Below are 21,357 nucleotides of genomic sequence, written 5' to 3'. Positions count from 1 at the left end.
AATATTTCAAAGTCAACTCATGCTGTACATTACTGAACCTGGATTCATTTTTCCTCTCAACTGCCACAAATTATCTGCTTCAATTTTCTTCATTTTAATTAGAGGTAGAGCCATACATCAGGTTGCCTAAACCAGAAATCTGCATGAACTCTTATCTTCCACCTGTAGATCACTGATTCCTGTATTTATTGCAACACTTTCTAAATTGTACACTATATTACAATCAGTTCCCTTTGCAAGGCATAAAAATAGGCTTCCATTTTAGATTAATTTGAGCTAGCACTAGCTGTAACATTGCCTCCCAAATTGCTATTAAAACATCAACACACAGAAAAAAGGAAAAAGACTCAAGAAACACTAATGTTAAATGTAATTTAACATTTTCAAATCCAGAATTTTGTGAGGGTAATTAATTATTCTTAAATAAGGGAAATGGAGATTTATTAAGTCAAGTGATAGGGATGTACTTAATACCTTTCCCACAGTCTGTTTTCAGGATCCGGGTCTCATCCAACATGAAAAGTGGGCAACAGTCATCTTAACTTAACAAAAGTTTGAAATGAATATTCACCAAGTAAATATTTGTCATCAGTAAAAGAAACAGAAGAAAATCTTACAACAGCACATTTTTGGAACTTCAGTTTTAATTTACTCTATGACATCAAAGTCGCAGAGGACTAGTCAATGTCACTAGACATGGGTGTAACTTTAGTGGAACTATAGAACATTAGAAATACTGTGCATTTCACATAATTACTTTTGTGGAGTCAGTAGATATGAGCAAGGCTCACAGACAATTGAATGAAGAAAAGAAAGTCTGATGAGATCTTATGTTGTACTAGGGAAAGTGAAAGGACAATGACAACAAACCCAAGCGTGAGATCTTAAATATAAGTAGAGATGAGATGTAATGGCATTTTTGGAACTTGGAGTTGTCCTAAATTATATTGCAGGGACTGATGCTGGACATTATATATCCTGCCATAACCCACTGAATGTACTGGCTGAGAGTGTAAACAACAATGTAAACTATAATCCATGGGGTGCAGCAGTCTTCAAAATGTATCCATCAAATGCAATAAATGTGCCACAATGTTGAAAGAGGTTGTTGATGTGGGAGGAGTGGGGATATGGAATGTAGGCTATGTGGGAACCTCTTATATTTTTTAATGTAACATTTTTGTAATCTATGTATATTTTTTAAAAAGACAATTTAATAAATAAAAGATAAAGGAGAACACCATTTGGAGAATTCAGAGACTGAACATATATGAAGGTGTGATACTGATTGTGTTAGGCATTGAAATATGTCCCATTATCTTGCCTTCCCTTCTGCTCCAACAAATACCATACAAAGGGTTGGTACAAACATTGGAAATATATTGGCTTAGTTTGTAGGTCAGGAGAATTCCAAAATTGAGGCAACAGCAAGGCAATACTTTCCTCCTTAAGATTGTGGAGTTCTGGGGTTTGCTGCAAGTATCCTGAGTCCTTAGCTTTTTCATCACATGTCAATGCACATGTTGGTGTCTTATCTCTCTTATGGGTTTTGCTGACTTCCAACTTATGCATCTCCCTATGGCTTTCTCTTCATAAACCTTCCCATAGTAAGACTAAGACCCAACCTCATTCAGTTGGGTCACATCCCAACTAAAAATTGCATCTTCAAAAGATCCTATGTACAATGGATTCACAACCACAGAAATGGATTATGATCACATTTCCCTTTCCCTCTGTGATACATAATTCAACCTACCATGCTTTTCAGAATATATTTTGAAGTCCTATGCCTTAGTCTTGGAATGTGACCTTATTTGGAAATAGGGTCTTCGAAGATGTGGTTTGGTTGAGATAAGGCCAAGTTTGATTAGCCTGAGTCCTAATACAATATGACCAGTAGTAAACTTATAAGAAGAGCGAAATTGGGCCAGAGACTCAGACTTGTACACAGAGAACTTCAATTTATTGCTCAGACATATTAGAGATGACATATATATTGAGAGAGATTACATGTTTATGGAATAGAAAATCAATATTGTCAATATGGCAATTCTTCCCTTATGGGTCTGTAAGTTCAATGCTTGTGAGCTTTTAGCAGGATTATAAGACAGTGGTGGGGAAGGGCAATTCTAGGTCTACAGCTTTAGACTATTAATCCCCCCACTTGCTTATCTCCATGGAGTGAAATTAGATGGTGTCAAAATAAAGATATATTCCATCTTTAAATTGAAATAATTCTATATTTAGCTTCATTGAATTCTAATTTTTTATTCATTTCACTTTACTTGATAACATGATCTGTAGATCATCTTGAAGAATCGATATTCTATGACTCTACGTCTCTTTGACTTGGAGAATTTTTATCATAGCTCTACGTATCTGCTTGGTCTTCACACTATAGATGATGGGATTCATTACAGGAGGGATCAATAGGTAGGTGTTAGCAATCAGAGTATGGACATAAGCTGGGGCTCGTTTCCCAAATCTGTGGACAAAGGACAGACTGATCAGTGGAATATAGAATATAGCCACAGCCCCAATATGAGAAATACATGTGTTGAAGGCTTTCTTCCTCTCCTCTGGAGATGCAATGCAGAGGACAGTCTTAACGATCAAAACATAAGAAAGAAGGATGAAGATAGAGTCCACACCAACAGTAGAGATCATGGCAGTCAACCCAACTGCACTATTGATCCTGGTATCTGTGCAGGAGAGCTTCATCACATCAGGATGAAAGCAGTAGGAGTGGTGGAGCACGTGGCTGCGGCAGAAGGACAATCGTTTAAGAAGTGCGACCATTGGTGTCAGCATTACTGTCCCCCTGATGACGATTGCCACCCCAATGTGGGCTATTCTGGAGTCAGTTAAGATGGTGGCATATCTAAGAGGATTAGAAATGGCCACAAAACGATCAAAGGCCATAGCCAGCAGCACTGATGATTCCATGACGGTGAAGAGTTTGATAAAGAACATCTGAGACAAGTAAGCATTAAAGCTGATCTCCCTGGCATTGAACCAGAATATACCCAACATGGTGGCCAGCGTGGATAAGGACAAGCCGAGGTCAGTGGTGGAGAGCATGGAGAGAAAATAATACATGGGTTCGTGAAGGCTGGGCTGATTGACAATGGCAAAGAGAATCAGGCTGTTTCCTGAGAGGGCAGTTATGTAGAGAAAGCAGAAGGGAATGGAGATCCAAGTGTGGAAGGCTTCCAGCCCAGGAACACCAGTTAGCAAGAAAATGGTCGAAGAGGATGTGGTATTCTGGAAAGTTGGCATGCTGGGTTAAAAGAAAATATATTTGTGAATCTGACCATAGTTGAATGAACTAAGAATAGATAACTGTAACTTTAGATGCTGATGTTGGGTAATGCCAGTGTCCTCAAGTAACTGAAGAAATTAATATCAGAAATGTATTATCATACCTTAGTATGGAAATAAGAGTTATCATAAAGCAGGCAACTTTTAAGTTTGGGGAATGTTAAGAAGTCTTTATAGAAAGACAGTAGTTTAAAAATTGATTAAATTTGAATAAGTCAAGATGAAAAATTCCGAGAGTTTTAGAATACCATTTTTTCAAATGCTGAGTGAGAATGAGTTTTTAATACTTCTTCCCCTACATCTTACCTTATGTCTTAGAGTCATTTATTGAACATGTACTTTGTGCATAGCCTATTTAGCAGCTATGGGTGGAGAGGATGTGGCTTAAGCAATTGAGTGCCTGCTCCCCATGTGGGAGGTGCGAGGTTCAGTTCCCAGTGACTCCTAAAAACAAAATAAAGATAACAAACAACAAGCAAAGAAGCGAAAAAAAAAAAAAACAGCTCAGGGGAATTGATGTGGCTCAGTGTTTGAGCATCAGCTTCTCACATACGAGTTTCCAGGTTCAATCTCTGGACTGGTACCTGAAAAGAAAAAATAAAAGAAAGAAATACTATGGAATAACAGAAATAATACCCATCTTATAGAATTCATAATCACATGATGGAGAAAAGGCTGTGGAAGTACAATACTGTTTATAAATTATTTCAATATCCTGTGTACATAAAAATGAGAGTGCAAAGAACTGCCATAGTGTTGAATATTTCTATAGCAATGATTTTACTATTTCATATGCAATGATTAAATTTTAATCTTTGGCCACTGAGTCTTGGCACAATTTTATAAGGGATTACTTAAGAAAAAAACCCAACTGTTATCTGAAAAATTTCTCTTTTACTTTCATGCCAATCTCTTCCTGGTTCTTCCTACATTATTTCATTAACTCAAACAATTATTCATTGGGTGTTATTCTTGATGGTTTATTTCCTTTCTTGAGAGATCAGGAAATAATACATGGAGTCTAATTGGAACCTGATCGTTGCCTAGCCCAGAAGAAGAGAATTTCCTCAAATACCCTACTTTCATTGCTGTTCTACCACATCTTCCTGCACCCTCGCCTCATGTGCTGGGCTCTCAGGCAGAAAAGTCCTTATTCCTTTGCACAGCAGATAACTACCTCTACAGTCTTAGCCACTCAGAAACACTTAGTTCAGTTCAATAGCAAGTGTATTTTGTTGGATTGCTGTATGCCAAACATTGTGCCAAGCACCAAGGATATGATGCATATAAGATAACAGACCAGTAAAGGAGATAGCCACAAAGAAATGTTCACGAGTTAGGGTATGTACAAGGACAGATGGTGCCTAAGAGAGAAATAGTGCAAAAAGTGACAGATTCCATGTGTGCATGTAAATTGTGTGTGTGTCGAGGAGTTATTTTTATAGAATCTTTAAAAAGTAGATGAATTACAACTGTGTAAAGGTTTGAGAGATGGATATTAGTTCACAAGGATGAAAAGTGGGAAAAGCATGTTCTTGGAATAAACAACATGAGGAAAGACATGGGATAGTAAAATAAAACGGTTTGCTCAGAAACTGCAAGAAAATTGGTATACTAGAGCTCTAAGTTTAAGGCTTCTTGTGATGTGAGATAAAGCTAGAAAGACAGCAGATGTCAGGCCAGAATCTTGAATTCTGTGGAAAGGATAAGGAAATTAAAGAGACATTTCCATATATTTTATGAAAAAGTAAACAGATTATTCTTCATCTCTTTGAATTTTACTCCAAAAAGATTGATTTTTTTTGTCTTTAGTACCTTTCTCAGTACCATTGGCTCTCCTGCAGACTCTTACATTCAACTTTTACCCAACTAATAAGGAAAACTTCCACTCTTCTATAAAGATATTTGCAATTCATTCAAGATGTATAGAGCATTTGTCGTAACTGCCCACTGTGCTTAGATAGTGACTGATATAAGGTTGACACACTGTTTCTCCCTTAATTCCCTGCTGTATTGTCTTATTAAAAAAAAAAACAGCTTTGACAGTCTGCTTTTGTTTGTTATTCCTTTATTTTAAGTAGACATCTGGATTCTTTCTCTGGTGACTCTCAGATAAACTTCTCCAACCAGTGTTACTGATGTTTTTTCTAAATGCCATGGCCAAAAGTTTATTCTCAAGTGTTTTTTCCTCCCTCATCCTTGAAATGTATTCCATTGTAGCTTCAAAGGAAGATGTTCTGTGTTTTATTTTTTCCTGTTTAAGCGTGGTTTTATTCTCTGTCTCTTAAAATATGGTGTTCCATGTGATTCATCTGCTATCCTTTTTTTTTTTCTTCCCCATATACTCTCCTTGGGATGTTTTAATTATTCTCATAGTTTCAAATATCACTCTAAAAGCAAATATGCACTCTAATTAGGATTTCTCATGAGTTTTATATTTAAAAAGTTTAGCAGCATCTTTAAAGGTGTTGCCAAGATTTTGAGCTGAAACTTGAAAGCAGTAATGACTCATGGACGGGGAGTAAATTGATGCAAGCTATAAGTGAGTAAAATAACTGGCAGTAGTGTGGAGAAGAGGTCAGAGTTCTGTCTTGAGGCAGATGGAATAAAGGTGAATAAATTACCCTATCTACTCATGAGGAACTTCTCCACCTGTATCCCTCAGTCACCTCAACTCCAGTTTGAACCAAATAAAACTCATTTCCTCCTCCATTACAAACTTGGCTCTTCTTTCTTCCTTAATTAGTAAATGATATCAAACTCTAGCAAATCATCTAATTAGAATTACCTTCCCCCTCTTTCTTTCCTTTCTCTCATTCCCTACATACAGATATTCATTTATGTTGATGCTACCTCTGAAATATGAAGAAAAAAAATACTGGAGCCCCAGAAGACCTGCATATGAAAGCTAAGTAAAAACAATCTCATTAGAATTGGATACTTGAAGCTGTATTTCATTGCACTTTTCTTACATTGAAAAAACTTCAATGTTCATATCAAATAATAAAGGTGGACTAATGGATATTATTAGAGGGAGACACTAAAATATCTCCAAGCCTAACTTTTGTGTTATCAGACACAACCTTCATTGTCTCATGTGAAATAAATATGTGTCAACTAATTCTCCTGTGTGCTAGGACCAAAATGGTTATTTCCATTGTACTGCTATGAGATATTGCTTGTGGGCATGTTTTCCTGTGATAAATTAGATCAGATGGCTTCATCTGTGTTCTCCAAACAGTTCTCAATGGCATGGCTGTAAGGGTGTGACAGATCTGGGTTCAGATCATTAATCGATCACTAACTAGGTTGGAAACATGTACAACAATTGCAATTATAAATATTACTTGTAACAATAGCTACTATCTATTGGACATTTGCTCTGTGATTGTTCCTCTGCTAATCCCTTTATTTTATCTTTTAGTTATTATGAAAACACCATGTGGCAAGTATTAAATTCACTTTTCTGATAAAGAAACTGGGTATCTGATAGGTTAAGAAACATATTTAAGTTTCCACACAACTAGTGAAAGTCAGAGCCAGAATTCTAAACTCAGTTATTTTTCATTCCAATGCCCACACTTTCAAAAACTGTTTCTTTAAAACCTTCAACGAATTGCAACTTCCAGTTTTTGCCTGGCTTTTAATATGTGTTTGAAATTGGCAATTGCTCATTTTTAGTGAGATTCACTGGGCTTAGAAATGAGATTTTCAGTCACTGAAAATGACTGTTTGCTTGTTTGTTTTTTTTTCAGACACTGACCACAGTAAGCATATTAGTACACAAATTCAAATATTTGACTGAGGAACCACTGACCATGCAACTTCCACCAGGCAAAACAAAATATCCATTCTCTACACATTTCTGGAAAGAACAAATCCTGCCATCTTCTGTAACTCACTGTGTATTTGGCTAATCTAATTCTTCACTTTGTGAAGAAATTTTTCCCTGTGGATAAAAAAGCTCAGCTCATTCAGAGTCTTCTAGTATTTTCATCGAACAAAAGAGTTTTACTTACAGAGTCCATACAGCAAGTCTGCTTGTCCCTCTCAGGCTGACTAGGAAAGCTGAGCGGGCATTGAATTCCAGGGGAGGGCAGGCTTATAAAGCGCTTTCTTCCAGCCTGACTGGAGACACTCACGTTGTTGAAAGACCAATGCCTTGTCATGGTGCTAATGCACTGAGTCTCTAGGGTTTGGAGGTTCCCAGGAGACTTCTGCTGCCCTGAGTCTTTTTATATCTGTTCCATTATGCAATTACTTTTTGCAGCCATGTGCTGTGTAGGCTGCTATAATTATTTGTCTTTATACCCTAATTTTATTTTGTTTAATGTTTTTTAATGGCTTTAATAAAACGTAATTTACATACCATATAAATTTCCCAATGAAAGTATACAATTCAATGTTTTTTAGTAAATTCACAAAGCTGTGAAGCCAGTACTCAATCTAATTTTAGAACATATTCATCATGAACAAGCATAAGTCCTATACCCATTGGCAGTACTCTGGGGAGTTTTTAAAAAATGAGTTATTATACAAAATTGCTAAAAGGGATTCCTTATTATAATTGTCACTCTCTATCCCATATCTCCTTACCACCTTTCCTATTTACAGCTGTACTATTTCATTACCCTGCCTGTGCTTCTTAGCATCTTCTTTCTTTCACCAAAGAAAATAGTCATTTATCACTTGCACAAATATCCCGAAAAAATTTTTCATATGCTATATTCCAAATATCGTGCTAAGGGGCTGGAGATAAAAAATGAATAATAGATTTATTACTATATTCTCTTAAAGTAGTGTGGAAGACAGATTAACCAATAATTACATTGAACCAATGATAAGATTATCTTAGACGTATGAACCAAGTGTTACGTAAATATAGTGGGTAAAAGTCTCAGTCTACATACAACGTTGGTGTTTAGGAAACAGTTCCTTTCTTTTTCATAAATAAACCTAATTTCTGTTTTAAATCTCAGCCTATTTATTGAGTTATGAAAAGTTAATCACAATAATTTGGGGTTTTCTTCACTTGTGTGTAAATTTTGAAGGTTTTATATTATACCAAGAAATTTTGGATAGGTGATTGAAGGATTTGGCTCTGTGTCATTTGTTATAAGATGACTATTTCACTCTTTAATCATTAGTAAATAATACCCAAGATTGCAATGGATGGTCCATTTTCTCTGTCCTTACAGACTCTTTAGATTTTCAGATCTTTCCACTATTTCTGGATGATTTTTGGGCATATGAAAAATGGAAACATCCTTGATATCTCTCTCTATACCCCACATCCAATCCATTGGCAAAAGCTGCCAGCCTCTTTGGAAATATGGCCAGAATTTTTTTACCATCATCACTTCAAAAACACCCCCTTATGTAAGCACAATTATCTCTCCTGGATAATTTTAGTAGCTTCCTAACCATTCTCCCTCTTTCTATCTTTACCTCTCTATACCACCAAGGTCTGCTTCACCACTGCAAAAGGCTTGGCTTGAAATAGTAAACTCTTTATAATGCAAAAATAACAATGTCTGTTGAGATTGTATGCCCAAGATAATATGCCAAGTTACTTATGGTAAGTGTAATAATGGCCCTCCAAATATACTCATGTCCTAAACCCTGGAACCTGTGAATATGATACATTACATAGCAAAAAGGACTTAAGAGCTGTGCAAAATTAAGGTTCTTGGGATGGGGAGATGGTCTTGGATTATTCAGGTGTGTGCAGTCTAAACACATGAATCCTTAAAAGTAGAGAATCATAGAGCTGGAACCAAGAGAAGGTCTTGATCTGCTGTTACTGACTTTGAAGTTAGTGAAAGGGGGCCACAAGCCAAAAAATGTGGTGAATCTCTAGAAGGTGAAGAGACAAAGGAATTGGTTCTCTCCTAGAAGGCTCTAGAAAGGAATGCAGTCTCATAGATAACTTGATTTTAATCTAGTGGTTCCTGGGTTAGATTTCTGACATACAGAATTGTAAGTTAATAAAATTGTAAATGTTAAGGAAATAAATTAAACTGGAAGGTAAAAATGATTTATGGAAGGACAGTGATGTGATAAAATACATAGTTTAGGGGAACGGAAGCCTCTTAAGCTGTTGAGTGCCTGCCTCCCACATGGGAGGTCCCAGGCAGATAATGAACCTGAACAATGAGCAGACAATGAGCATGGACAGCAAGCAGGAAATGAGCAAAAATAATGATCAGACAGTGGGCAAAAAAAAACAAATGAGCAGGGAGCAGATATGGCTCAAGCTGCTGAGAGCCTACCTCTCACACAGGAGGTCCTGGGTTCCATTCCCAGTGCCTCTTAAAGAAAATGAACTAACAGTAAGCAAAACAACGAGAAGACAGTGATGAAAAACAGTGAGCAAACAAGAAGAAAAAAAAATCTGCAATTTAGAAAATAACTAATGTCAGTATAGAGAGGAGAGCATGGGTGCTGTGCTTGGAGCAGCTGGAATAAAGGGGGATGAAATACTCTGCCCTGAAGGACATCTCCACCCCAATCCCTCAGTCACTTCAATTCCAGTATGAACCAAAGAGAATTCATCCCTTCCTCCTTTACTAACCAAATGTGATTGCTAAAATTAGATCTAAGGAAAGGAGAAAAATTTTCCCAGGGGAGTTACGGATGAGGATCTGAATGTACCCAAGAAACAGCTTAATACTGCCTTGGAGAAAGAAATGAGAGAAAGCTCAGATGTGAACAGAAGCAGCTATGTTCAGGGAATTAAAAATGAGTTCAGTGTGCCTTAAGCACACAGAATGGAAAGGCAGTGCTTTCAAGGGAAAAGGCAGAGAGGGGGCAAGACAGACTTCTGAGGGCACTGGGATGCAAAGCATTGCAGGCAGGGCAATGCCCAGCTTATAATGAGAAGTGTGAGCTCCTTGAGGGTAAAGACTAAACCTTTTCGTGCCAGTGTATGGCACACAGTATCTGACACATACTAGGCACTTAATGATAATGTATTAAATTTCCAATATTTATACATAGCAATACCAATAACATCAAAAACAATAAATAACAACAATGAATAATAACGTGTTTTCAGTGAATGTGAAGTATACTGCGCTAAGGGCTTTTCATGGGTTAATATTGGGTTAACTTATTTATTACTCTCTCTAAATTCATGAATCAGATCTTACTAATACCTTCATGTGAAAATGAAGAACTGGAGGGGTGGGACGGTAACTTAGTTAGCGTAAGGTCAGTGACAGAGCTGAGCTTTGGACCTAGACTGTTCGGTTCCACTTCCTTTGAGTTTAAATAGTGCTGTGCCAACTCTTGATGAATATGTGGATGAAGGGAAGTTATTAAAAATACTTGAGCTCTGGGGCAGTAAGAATGGATTTGCCTCATTTTGCTGTGTCTGTGTCCCCCAGTTTATTAGGCCTGGTTTCAGGAATGATTTCAGTCCCTTGGGTGTGGGCTAGAAAAGAACCTGGGGTTTTGAGAACACTGTAGCATCTCCTGCCTCCCTGATCTTGGATTAGTGCTCTTCAGATTGGAATTCTTAGCCTATCCAGGAAACTTCTCAGATTTTTATCCCAGGTGTGATCTTACAGCCTGGCCATCTCTGTTTGCGTCTAAGTCTTCAAAGCTCAGAGTTGAATTGTACACTTTCTCCCCCATTGTCTCATATGTTTCTTGGCAAACATATCCAGAGCTGTGAAAATTTCTCTTCTGCCTTTTGAAGTGCTTTCTGGGAGAAGATTATGTTATTATGAGTCCAGGAGATATCTGATAAAGATAGCATATTTTCCCAGGATTTTTGATGAACTTCTAAAAAAACATGCATCTTCCAGACTTTCCCAGGGATCCAGAATCTTTTGACATAAGTAGAAAAATCATTTAAACAGGACCTTAACTGCAGTAACTCTCATGGAAATAAATGGTTATCTCATTCAATTCATCCCTATGGCAGGTCCTGAAGGAAATGTCCTCTTCGCACAATTTCTAGTCAATAAGTACATTTAATTAGTTAAGGTCCTTGGAACTTATGAAACTTCTCAGTTCATCCCTAATTGTCAATCTGTATTGATACTAAAGTTTGAAATCCACTTATGGTTAAGCCTGAAACCAGGTTTTTTGTGTTTTTTTTTCTTTGTGTGTGTGTGTTTGTGAACCCAGTTTATTTATTTATTTTTAAGATTTATTTATTCATTTATTTCTCTACCCTTCCCCCTCCCACCCCGGTTGTCTGTTCTCTGTGACTATTTGTTGCAACTTCTTTGTCCACTTCTGTTGTTGTCAGTGGCACGGGAATCTGTGTTTTTCTTTCTGTTGCATCATCTTGTTGTGTCAGCTCTCCATGTGTGCAGCACCATTCCTGGGCAGGCTGCACTTTCTTTTGCACTGGGAGGCTCTCCTTATGGGGTGCACTCCTTGCGCGTGGGGCTCCCCGATGTGAGGGACACCCCTGCGTGGCACAGCACTCCTTGCGCTCATCAGCACTGTGCATGGGCCAGCTCCACATGGGTCAAGGAGGCCCGGGGTTTGAGCCACGGACCTCCCATGTGGTAGATGGACGCCCTAACCACTGGGACAAGTCCGCCGCCATGTGAACCCAGTTTAAATAGAGGCTCTCTATCAAGCATGGTTAATGCCTCTACAACAATGGTAAAAATGGAGGAATGTGAGGCCAGGTAACTTGGCAGACATGCATTTTTGTGAACTGATGAGTATTACACAGAGAACACACAATTTTATCTTTCTTTAATCACTGCTTTCCAAGTGGTCATTTGTGATGTGCCTTTGACAGATCTGCCCTGCTCTCAGGGTACTCCAAATACCCAGCGAAGGCCTTTGGCTCTTAACCAGATGACAATTGCATTAGCTTCAGTGAACCCCTTCACTGAAGCAACTGCTTCCCTCCCTGTGTCTATACCTTATTATTGTTGTGAGAATGAAAATTGATCGGTGAGCAAGCTCATATATTATCCATGAACACTGCCTCTCCCTTAGCACTCATCCTACTCAAAGCTTTGATCCAAAGCCATTTAAAGGTAAAATTATTCATGGGTGAGAATTGGAATTTTATCCATTTTTAGGCTTCTCTGTTGGGGAAGTAAGAGTGAAGTTAGATTGAAAAGAAATTGCCCTGTAGAGTTTGATATTTAAGGCACAAAAGGTTAGCAGGACACAGCTATTAAAGGATCTCCCCTAGGAATTTCTTTTGCTGCTGGATAAATGGCTTTCACAAGCACTGCCTGGGCTCCTTATGAAGGCTGTCTTTCTCAAATCTGACAGCTCTTCCATTCTTGAGCTTTCTCTCTATGTGTTCTCCATGCTAAGAGAAACTCTTTGGTGATAGCTTCAGGGGACAAGAGTGAGAAGTTCCCAGCCTTAGGACAGAAGAACCTTTCCGCCCATAATTTGGTGAGGTTGAGCTAATTTCTCTGTCTGTCTTTCTCCTCTTCTCCATCACCCCTCTCAGTGCTTTAATAGACTGTTGACTGTGATGACCCTCAAGTGAGAGAGGGAAAGTGGTTAGGATCAAATGACCTCCTTTTCCAGGCTCAAGAATTCCTTTCTACATGAGGTCAGTGTTTTAGTATGTTGCAGAATTTTCTAAACATATCAAGCAGAAATGTATCTCCAAAATAGTTTATAAAGACCAAAGTAGAACAGGTAAGAGGGAATTTCTGAGCATGAACTTTATATAATATAGTAAACAAAGCCATAACGTAAGTCAATTTAATAAACAAAGTCGCTCCAAATAAGAAGTAGGAAGAGTGTTTGGGATATGTCTTAGAGGAATTTTCAAGAATAGTTATTTAATATTTGCTTATCAGTTTTAGTGCAAGGACAGTTGATTTAAGAATCATAGAGTTGAAAACAATAAAGAATGAATGGACTGGGGGACAGTGTAGACTACAATGTAGACCACTGTCCATGTGGAGCAGCAGCACTCCAAAATGTATTCACCAGTGCAGTGAATGTGCACCTGGGAGGAGTAGGATGAAGGGAGTGGGGGGTATATGGGGACCTCATATTTCTTGAATGTAACATTTAAAAAAAATAAAGAAGAAAACAAAACAAAACAAAACAACAACAACAAAAGAATGAATCATGAGAGTTGTCTTACTCCTAGCCTTTGTTAAACAGTTCTCTGTGTTGAAGAGTTCTATTATATTTACCATTGATTCTAGGGGTTGAAAGAGATGCCATGTGAGGGACTATGTAAAATTTATAAAGATAAAAATGAACTAAAGCATTTAGCACATAGGAGGTTTTAATAGAGTACTGCCACTGTTACTAGGGAGAAAGGCTAGAACGAATGAGTCAACAATTAATTAGTTTCTTTTTTATGTGCTATAATAAAATGAACATTATATTAAAAAGTCTACTTCCTCACTTTTAAAATAAAAAGGTATAGTTTTAAGATCCTTAACATCTCTCCACTTTAACAGTATGAAATCTGAATAAAGTTCTAGCAAGAAGGATGAATATTCAGTTAACAAGAAACTGTTATCTCTCTTCCTATTATAACGCCAATGTGGTTACCTGAATTTTTCTTCTAATTTGAGGGGAATGTATACCATGATGAGAGATATATACCTGATTATTCAGAACTAGATTTATCACTATTTTCAGATGCAGTTCATTGATCTATTCAACAAATATATTAAGATGCTATTGTACCAGGAATAATTCCTAGGTCTGAGAACACAGATCCGATAAATATGGGTGAGGGCCTTCCATTTCCTTGATGCCTCTTTAGAAGGTTTTTAAATATATATATTTTTATTAGAGGAGTTGAGGTTTAAAGCAAAATCATGAAGAAAACAGTGTTCACATATTTATCCCTCCCTCATTATTACAAAGCTTTCTTGACAGTCTTTTCCTTAAATACTGCTGTTCATCCAGTGATTTGTCCTCAAACTTCTTCTCCCCTACATGCAGTACTCCTACATAATTGTGGTTATTCTTGTGATGCCCAACACAGCCATCAGCTTGTAACTCGTAGCCTAATGAGCTGGGTTGGAAGTCACCAAAACCCTTTTTGGGTAAGGAGGCAGCTATGAGTCCCAATTCTTACATGTGAAGTCACAGGTAAAAACATGAGGGTGTCTTTCTACTGAGGTTCCAGGGCTGACACCAATTTCTGCTAATTGTTCTTTGTTCTTCATTGTCTCTCAATTCAATTTTCCACCCCATACGTTTTTTAATCTTTAAAAATGTTTTCTGCATTGAACATTTTTTACTTTTCCTCTCCTCCAATAGAAATTCCCTCTTGATCCCACCTCCTGTAAACAATTATTCTTACTCAAGGACTGGCCCCTGATTGTTCATCCAGGAACTGGAAAGAAAGTCACTAACTTGATTTACTGTAAAATATAATTCTTTCATGTAGAGACATTCTTGTGGTATGAGCTCTACTTCCAGTTCTGTCCTTTGCACATACTGGCATGTGGTTGGCACTTCAATATGAGCTGAATGAATACATGTACAAATGGTTGAGTGAGGGCGAAGTATATTAAAAACCTTGCTTTCCTTTTTTAAACAAATCCATTTTATTGATATATACTAATAAACATACAATTCATCCAAAGTATATAATCAATGGTATTTGGTATAATCACATAGTTGTGCACTCATCACTTCAATCATTATTGGTACATTTTAATTATTTCTATAATAGTAATAAAAAACAAACAAATAAGAAAATCCTTCACCTTTCAATCTCTCTGTTTCCCTACTGTACATAGCTCCTATTTCTGGTTATTCTTGCACAATTATTTATTTATTTATTAATCAGTTTTATTATGATATATTCACATACCATATCATTTATCCAAAATGTATAATTAATAGCTTTTGTACAATCACAAGTTTGTGCAGTCATCACCACAAAAGATTTTAGAACAAATTCATTACTTCAAAAAGAAAAACTCCATACCATTTAGTATTCCTTCCTCAGCCCTACATAAACACTAATCTAATATCATGTTTATGAATTAACTTATATTTACATTTTATATAAATGGAATCATACAGTAAGTAGTACTTTGTGTCTAGCTTCTTTCACTTAGTGTAATTTTTTGTCTGATATTAACATTCTGTAGTATTAACGTACACTTTTCAGCTTCCAAGTAAAATAGTCTCATATTACAATTTTACCCATATTCATATTTCACATGTGGTTTTATATGCTATACAGTTTCATGCTACAATTTTTAGTTTTCCTTTTAGTAACGTACATGACCTTAGACTTTCTCTATAAACCACTTTCATACCCACATAATAGCACTGCTAGGTTTAAGTATTATGTTGGACTTGGATATTTCTATAAACTTCCAAAGATTAACATACATCCTTTATACCACTTCTGCACAAGTTAATTCTCAGCTTTCCTTTCTGTAACCTCATTCTATTTTCTGCTTACCTATATTCAAGTTAACTCCATGACATTGCACAATGGATTAAGTTCATAATAGCACAATCATACAGTATTTTTTTTTGTATGTGGCTTGCTTCACTCAACATAATATCCTTAAGGTTCATCTATGTTGTCATATGCTTTACGATTTACAATATCATTACTTCCTACAGCTGCATAATATTCCATCAGTTAGTTTATCCATTCTTCAGTTGATGGACACCTAGGTTGTTTCTAACTTTTGGCAATCGTGAATAACACCACTATGCACTATGCACTTCAGTGTGCAGTGCCTGTCCATATCGTTGCTCTCCATTTTTGTAAGTATATACCCAGTAGTGGTACTGCTGGGCCACATGTCAAATCTGTCTTCAATTTCTTTAGTAACTGCCAGAAAGACCTCCAAAGTGACTGTATCATTCTACAATCCCAACAACATTGAATTAATGTTCCTATCTCTCCACATCCTCTCTAACCCTTGTAATTCTCTGTCTTTTTAATAGTGGCCATTCCTGTAAATGTGAAATGATATCTCATTGTAGTTTTGATTTGCATTTCCCTAATTGCAGTGATGTTGAACATTTTTTCATGAGTTTTTTTTTCCCATTTGTATTTCTTCTTTGAAAGTATGTCTATTCCAGCCTTTTGCCCATTTTTTAATTAGGTTGTTTTTTTATTGTTGAGTTTTAGTATCTCTTTATATATCATGGATATTAAACCCTTATAAGATATGTGATTTCCAAATATTTTCTCCCATTGAGTCAGCTGCCTTTTTACAATTTTGACAAAGTCAAAAGTGTTTGATTTTGATGAGACACCATTTATCAGTTTTTTCTTTTATTACATATGCTTTGAGTGGCACAAGGTTTTAAGATGCTTCCCTACATTTTCTTGTAGTAGTTTTATGGTTTTCACTTATATATTTAGTTTTTTTTAATCTATTTTGAGTTGAGTCTGGGATAGGGAGTGACAAAGGGGTCCTCTTTCTTTCTCTTGGTTATGAATATCCCATTCTCCCAACACCATTTGTTAAAAATATTGCTTTGTCCCACTAACATGGACTTGGTAGCTTTGTCAAAAATCAGTTGGGTGTAGAGGTGATGGTTTATTTTTGAACTCTCAATTCTATTCCATTAACTGATGTATCTGTAATTATGCCAATACCATGCTGTTTTCACCACTATAGCTTTGTAACATGTTTTGAGCTTGGGCAATGAAATCCCTCCCATGTTCGTGTTCTTATTTTGAATGCTTTTGGCTATCCATGTGCACTTTCCTTTTCAAATGAATTTGGTAATTGCCTCTTCTATTTCTGTAAAGTAGGATGTTGAAATTTTTGATTGCTATTGCATTGAATCTATAAATCATTTTGGGTACGATTGACATCTTCATGATATTTAGTGTTCCAATCCATGAACATGGAATGTCTTTCCATTTGATTAAGTCTTCATTGATTTCTTTTAGCCTCGTTTTGTGGTTTTTCTGCATTTGGTTCTGTACTTCTCTTAAAATGATTATTAGGTATTTGAATCTTTTTGTTGCTATTGTAAATGGAATTTTCCTTGATTTTTCTCATCAGATTGTTCAATACTAGTGTAAAGAAACATTACTGATTTTGCCTGTTGATATTGTATGCTACCACTTTGCTGAACTAATTTATTAGTTCAAGTAGCTTTGTAGTAGACATTTTGGAATTTTCTAAATATAGGACCATGTCATCCACAGATAATGAGAGTTTTACTTCCTCTTTTCCTATTTGGATGCATTTTTGTTTATTTATTTTCTGGTTCAATTTCTCTAGCTAGTACTTCTAGGACAATGTGGACATCATTAACTTGTTCCCAATTTTAGAGGGAAAGCTTCCAAACTCTCCCCATTAGAGTAAGATGTTAACTGGGGCATTTTCATATATGCCTTTTATCCTATTGAGGCATCTTCTCTTTATTTCTATCATTTGGAATGTTTTTTATTAAGAATGGATGCTGGATTTTGTTGAATACCTTTTATGTATTGATTGAGATTATCATGTGGTTTTTCTCTTCAATTTGTTAATGTGGTGTATTACATTAATTGCTTTTCTTATGTTGTACCACCCTTGCCTACCAGGAATAAATACTCCTTGGTTGTGATGTATAAGTCTTTGATATGCTGTTGAATTCTATTTGCAAATATTTTGCTGAAAATTTTTGCATCAATATTCATTAGAGAGATTGGTCTATAATTTTCTTTTCTTGTAGTGTCTTTATCTGATTTTGGTAATAGGGTGATGTTGGCTTCATAAAATGTGTTGCATAATTTTCCCTCTTCTTCAATTTTTCTTGGAAGAGTTTAAATAGGATTGGTGTTAATTCTTCTTGAAATTCTTGGTAAAATTTACCTGTGAAATCATTTGGTCCTGGAAGTTTTCTTTGTTAGATTTATGATGACAAATTCAGTCTCTGTAAATATGATTGGTTTGTTAAATTCTTGTATTTCTTTTAGCATCAGTGTACACTGTGCACTTCTAGGAATGTGTCCACATCATCTGGGTTGTCTAGTTTGTTGGCATACAGTTTCTCATAATATCCTCTTATGATCCTTTTTATTTCTGTGGGATCATCTTTACTTTGCTCCTTTCATTTATTTTATTTATTTGCATCTTCTCTTTTTTTTCTTTTTTTCTGTTAGTCTAGCTAGGAGTTTTTCAATTTTATTGATCTTCCCAAAGAACCAGCTTTTGGTTTTGCTGATTTTCTCTATTGTTTTTACATTATCAATTTCATTTTTTTTATCTTCTAATCTTTATTATTTCTTTCCTTGTGCTTGCTTTTGGAATGCTTTGCTATTCCTTTTTTAGTTTCTTTAGTTTTTCAGTGACATCTTTGATTTCAGATCACTCTTCTTTTTTATTTTTTTATTTTTTTATTTTTTTTTTAATTTTTTAATTTTTTATTGACTTTGTAATAATATTACATTAAAAATATATATGTGAGGTCCCATTCAACCCCCCCCCACCCCCCCTCTCCCCCCCCCCCAACAACACTCGTTCCCATCATCATGACACATCCACTGGACCTGGCAAGCACATCCCTGGGCACCTCTGCACCCCATATACACTGGTTCACATCATGGCCCACGCTCCCCTCTATTCCATCAAGTAGGCCCTGTGAGGATCCACAACGTCCGGTGATTACCCCTGAAGCACCATCCAGGGCAGCTCCATGTCCCGAAGACGCCTCCACCTCCCATCTCCTCCTGCCCTTCCCCACACCCTTTGTCCATTATGTCCCCTTTTCCCAATCCAATGCCACCTCTTCTATGTGGACACTGGATTGGTTGTGTCCATTGCACCTTTATGTCAAGAGGAGGCTCAGATTCCACCTGGATGCTGGATGCAATCCTCCCATTTTCAGTTGTAATCACTCTAGGCTCCATGGTGTGGTGGTTGTCCTTCTTCAACTCCATCTTAGTTGAGTGTGGTAAGTCCAATAAATCAGATTGTAGGTGCTGGAGTCTGTTGAGGCTCAGGATCTGGCTATCACATTGTCAGTCCAGAGATTCAAATCCCCTAAATATATCTTAAACCCCAACATTAACTGCACCTCCAGCACATTAGCATGGAAGTCTTATGAAGGGAGATCCCATCTGAGTCCAGATTCATCACACATAAACACCATTTCCAAAGAGGGGCCATCTGCCCTGGTAGTTAACCCCATCGGCCATGACCATAACTCCCATGGGTCTCTTTAGCCCTCAAAGGAACCAATATCTGGGGGTTGTATCTGCTTTATCTGTCTCTCTGACTCTGCTCAGTTGTACATGAGGGCAAACCTTCTGCCAGCCTCCAGACTCTTTTTTAGAAACTCGTAGCCATATAAACTCATTTCTCCTTTCCATTTCCCCCTTACTTTAGGTCAAACAGCATTTTAAAGTCATGGTATTTTATGTAGACATGGATATTCTGCTGATCCGCATTGAACCTTCCGTATAAGGTCATTTTCCAGTTGCATCATCAGTTGGTAGTTGATAGTGGTCCCTCGTTGCCAGGGAGGCTCATCCCCGGGTGTCATGTCCCACGCTGGGGGGAAGGCATTGCATTTACATGCTGAGTTTGGCTTCGAGACTGGCCACATTTGAGTAACATGAAGGCTGACAGAAGGAAATTCCCAGGCACAAAGTTGCTCTAGGCCTTGTTCTTATTTTGGGTTTATCAGCTCACAAGCATAGTCATTAGTATCAGGGGCTCACTGTTGAACCCTCACTCCCTCCCGGTCCCCACCACTGTACCTGGGAGACTGTCGCTGCTCCCCTAGGGACCACGACAGAGCACCACCGGCCAGGAACCCAGTACCCCCCCTACTGTGGTTTTTAATTGTTGCCACTATGAGTATATCCAAACATTACCATGCACCCTGGACATATGATCTGTACAGCTCCCTGTCAGTCATATATCACCTGTCATTGGTATCCCATACCAGTATCCCTCCATTGCCATTGTTGAAACACTCTGTGATCCAGAACTCCCCGAAATTTGAAGCCCAATATAATGTCATGGTCCCTTACTAGGGAATGGCATATAGCGATGGGTTTAAAGGATAGATAAAGAACTTAGATAAAGTTAGATAAAGAACTTAGATAAAGAATGTTGACTTGAAAAAATTCCACATCCTATCTTTTTCTTCCCCCCCCCCCCTAATTATTCAGCTTTTCTTCACAGGAGTCCTAGGCCACAGCAATGTATATATATAATATACAGCACTCCCACACATCCACCAGAAAACCTTTTCCCTTCCACAGTGATACTCTTACGCCCTATTCATATCATATTTACTTAAAGTGATGTACAGAGTCTGAGACATTAGCTTTCTAACAAGGTGACATCTGTGCTTACATTATGGTGCATACTTTAGGATACACAGTTCTTTACATTTTTAGTTATCCTATGTTTTACATTATGGTTTACATTATCAGTCTGTCATCTCCTATATGTTATGGTGTAATATTACATGTTTTATATCCATCCTTGTGTACTCTCAAGAAGCTCCTCTCTTACCCCCCATTTACTTTGGTTCCACACATTTAACGTCCATTTTCCCTTCCACCTTGGTGCCCTCAGTGATAGCCAACCTCCGTTTCCTGAGGAGCCACTTCCAGAGATAGATGGAATAGTGTTCAGGGCCTAACTTGCACAACTGCCCCAATGCCCTGGGAGCCACCCTTTCTCTCGAGGGATACAGTTCCCTCTATTGGATGGCATTAGTCCTCCCCAGGATGTGGGTCCACCCCCACTCTCACTACTTGGGTTTCTACCCCATGGTGTCACCCACTCTGGCAGAATGAGCATTTAGACATTCCCCAGGAGCCCGTCCTGCATCAGACCCTCCCCTCCGAGCATTCTAAACAGGTAACCCTCTTTATTATATTTTGATATGATTTTCTCGGCATTTTACTCTCCACCAACACCTGACCCTCTCCTGGTTCGTATGCTACCCCTCCCTCCCCCCACTTTTGGGCAACGTTACCCACCCGTCCCTCCCCAGCCACCCTCAAACCCGCAAAGCCCCAAGCAAAGGCAACCCCTTGCCCCCCTTTTATCACTTCTTTGTGTTCATACTTACCACCATCTCGTCTTAAATTCCACCCCTGCAGACATCGGCTCATATCCTTCC

General features: G+C 37.5%; 1 protein-coding gene across 1 annotated transcript; it reads right to left on the bottom strand.

Annotated features, from left to right (window-relative positions):
• Positions 1–1,851: 1,851 nt before the first annotated feature.
• Positions 1,852–3,621, bottom strand: LOC101433461 (olfactory receptor 51F2-like). Its single transcript, XM_004447170.3, has one exon. The coding sequence runs from the start codon at positions 3,277–3,279 to the stop codon at positions 2,335–2,337; it is 945 nt and encodes a 314-aa protein (XP_004447227.2). The 5' UTR covers positions 3,280–3,621; the 3' UTR covers positions 1,852–2,334.
• Between the last annotated feature and the right edge of the window lie 17,736 nt (positions 3,622–21,357).

This window comes from Dasypus novemcinctus, chromosome 10 (genome assembly GCF_030445035.2).
Source record: "Dasypus novemcinctus isolate mDasNov1 chromosome 10, mDasNov1.1.hap2, whole genome shotgun sequence".
Lineage (NCBI taxonomy): Eukaryota > Metazoa > Chordata > Mammalia > Cingulata > Dasypodidae > Dasypus > Dasypus novemcinctus.
This window is presented reverse-complemented; position numbering and strand designations above follow the sequence as displayed.

What these genes read in the sequence shown, in the direction of transcription:
- LOC101433461 (XM_004447170.3), bottom strand. Translation starts at nt 3,279, where the DNA reads ATGCCAACTTTCCAGAATACCACATCCTCTTCGACCATTTTCTTGCTA.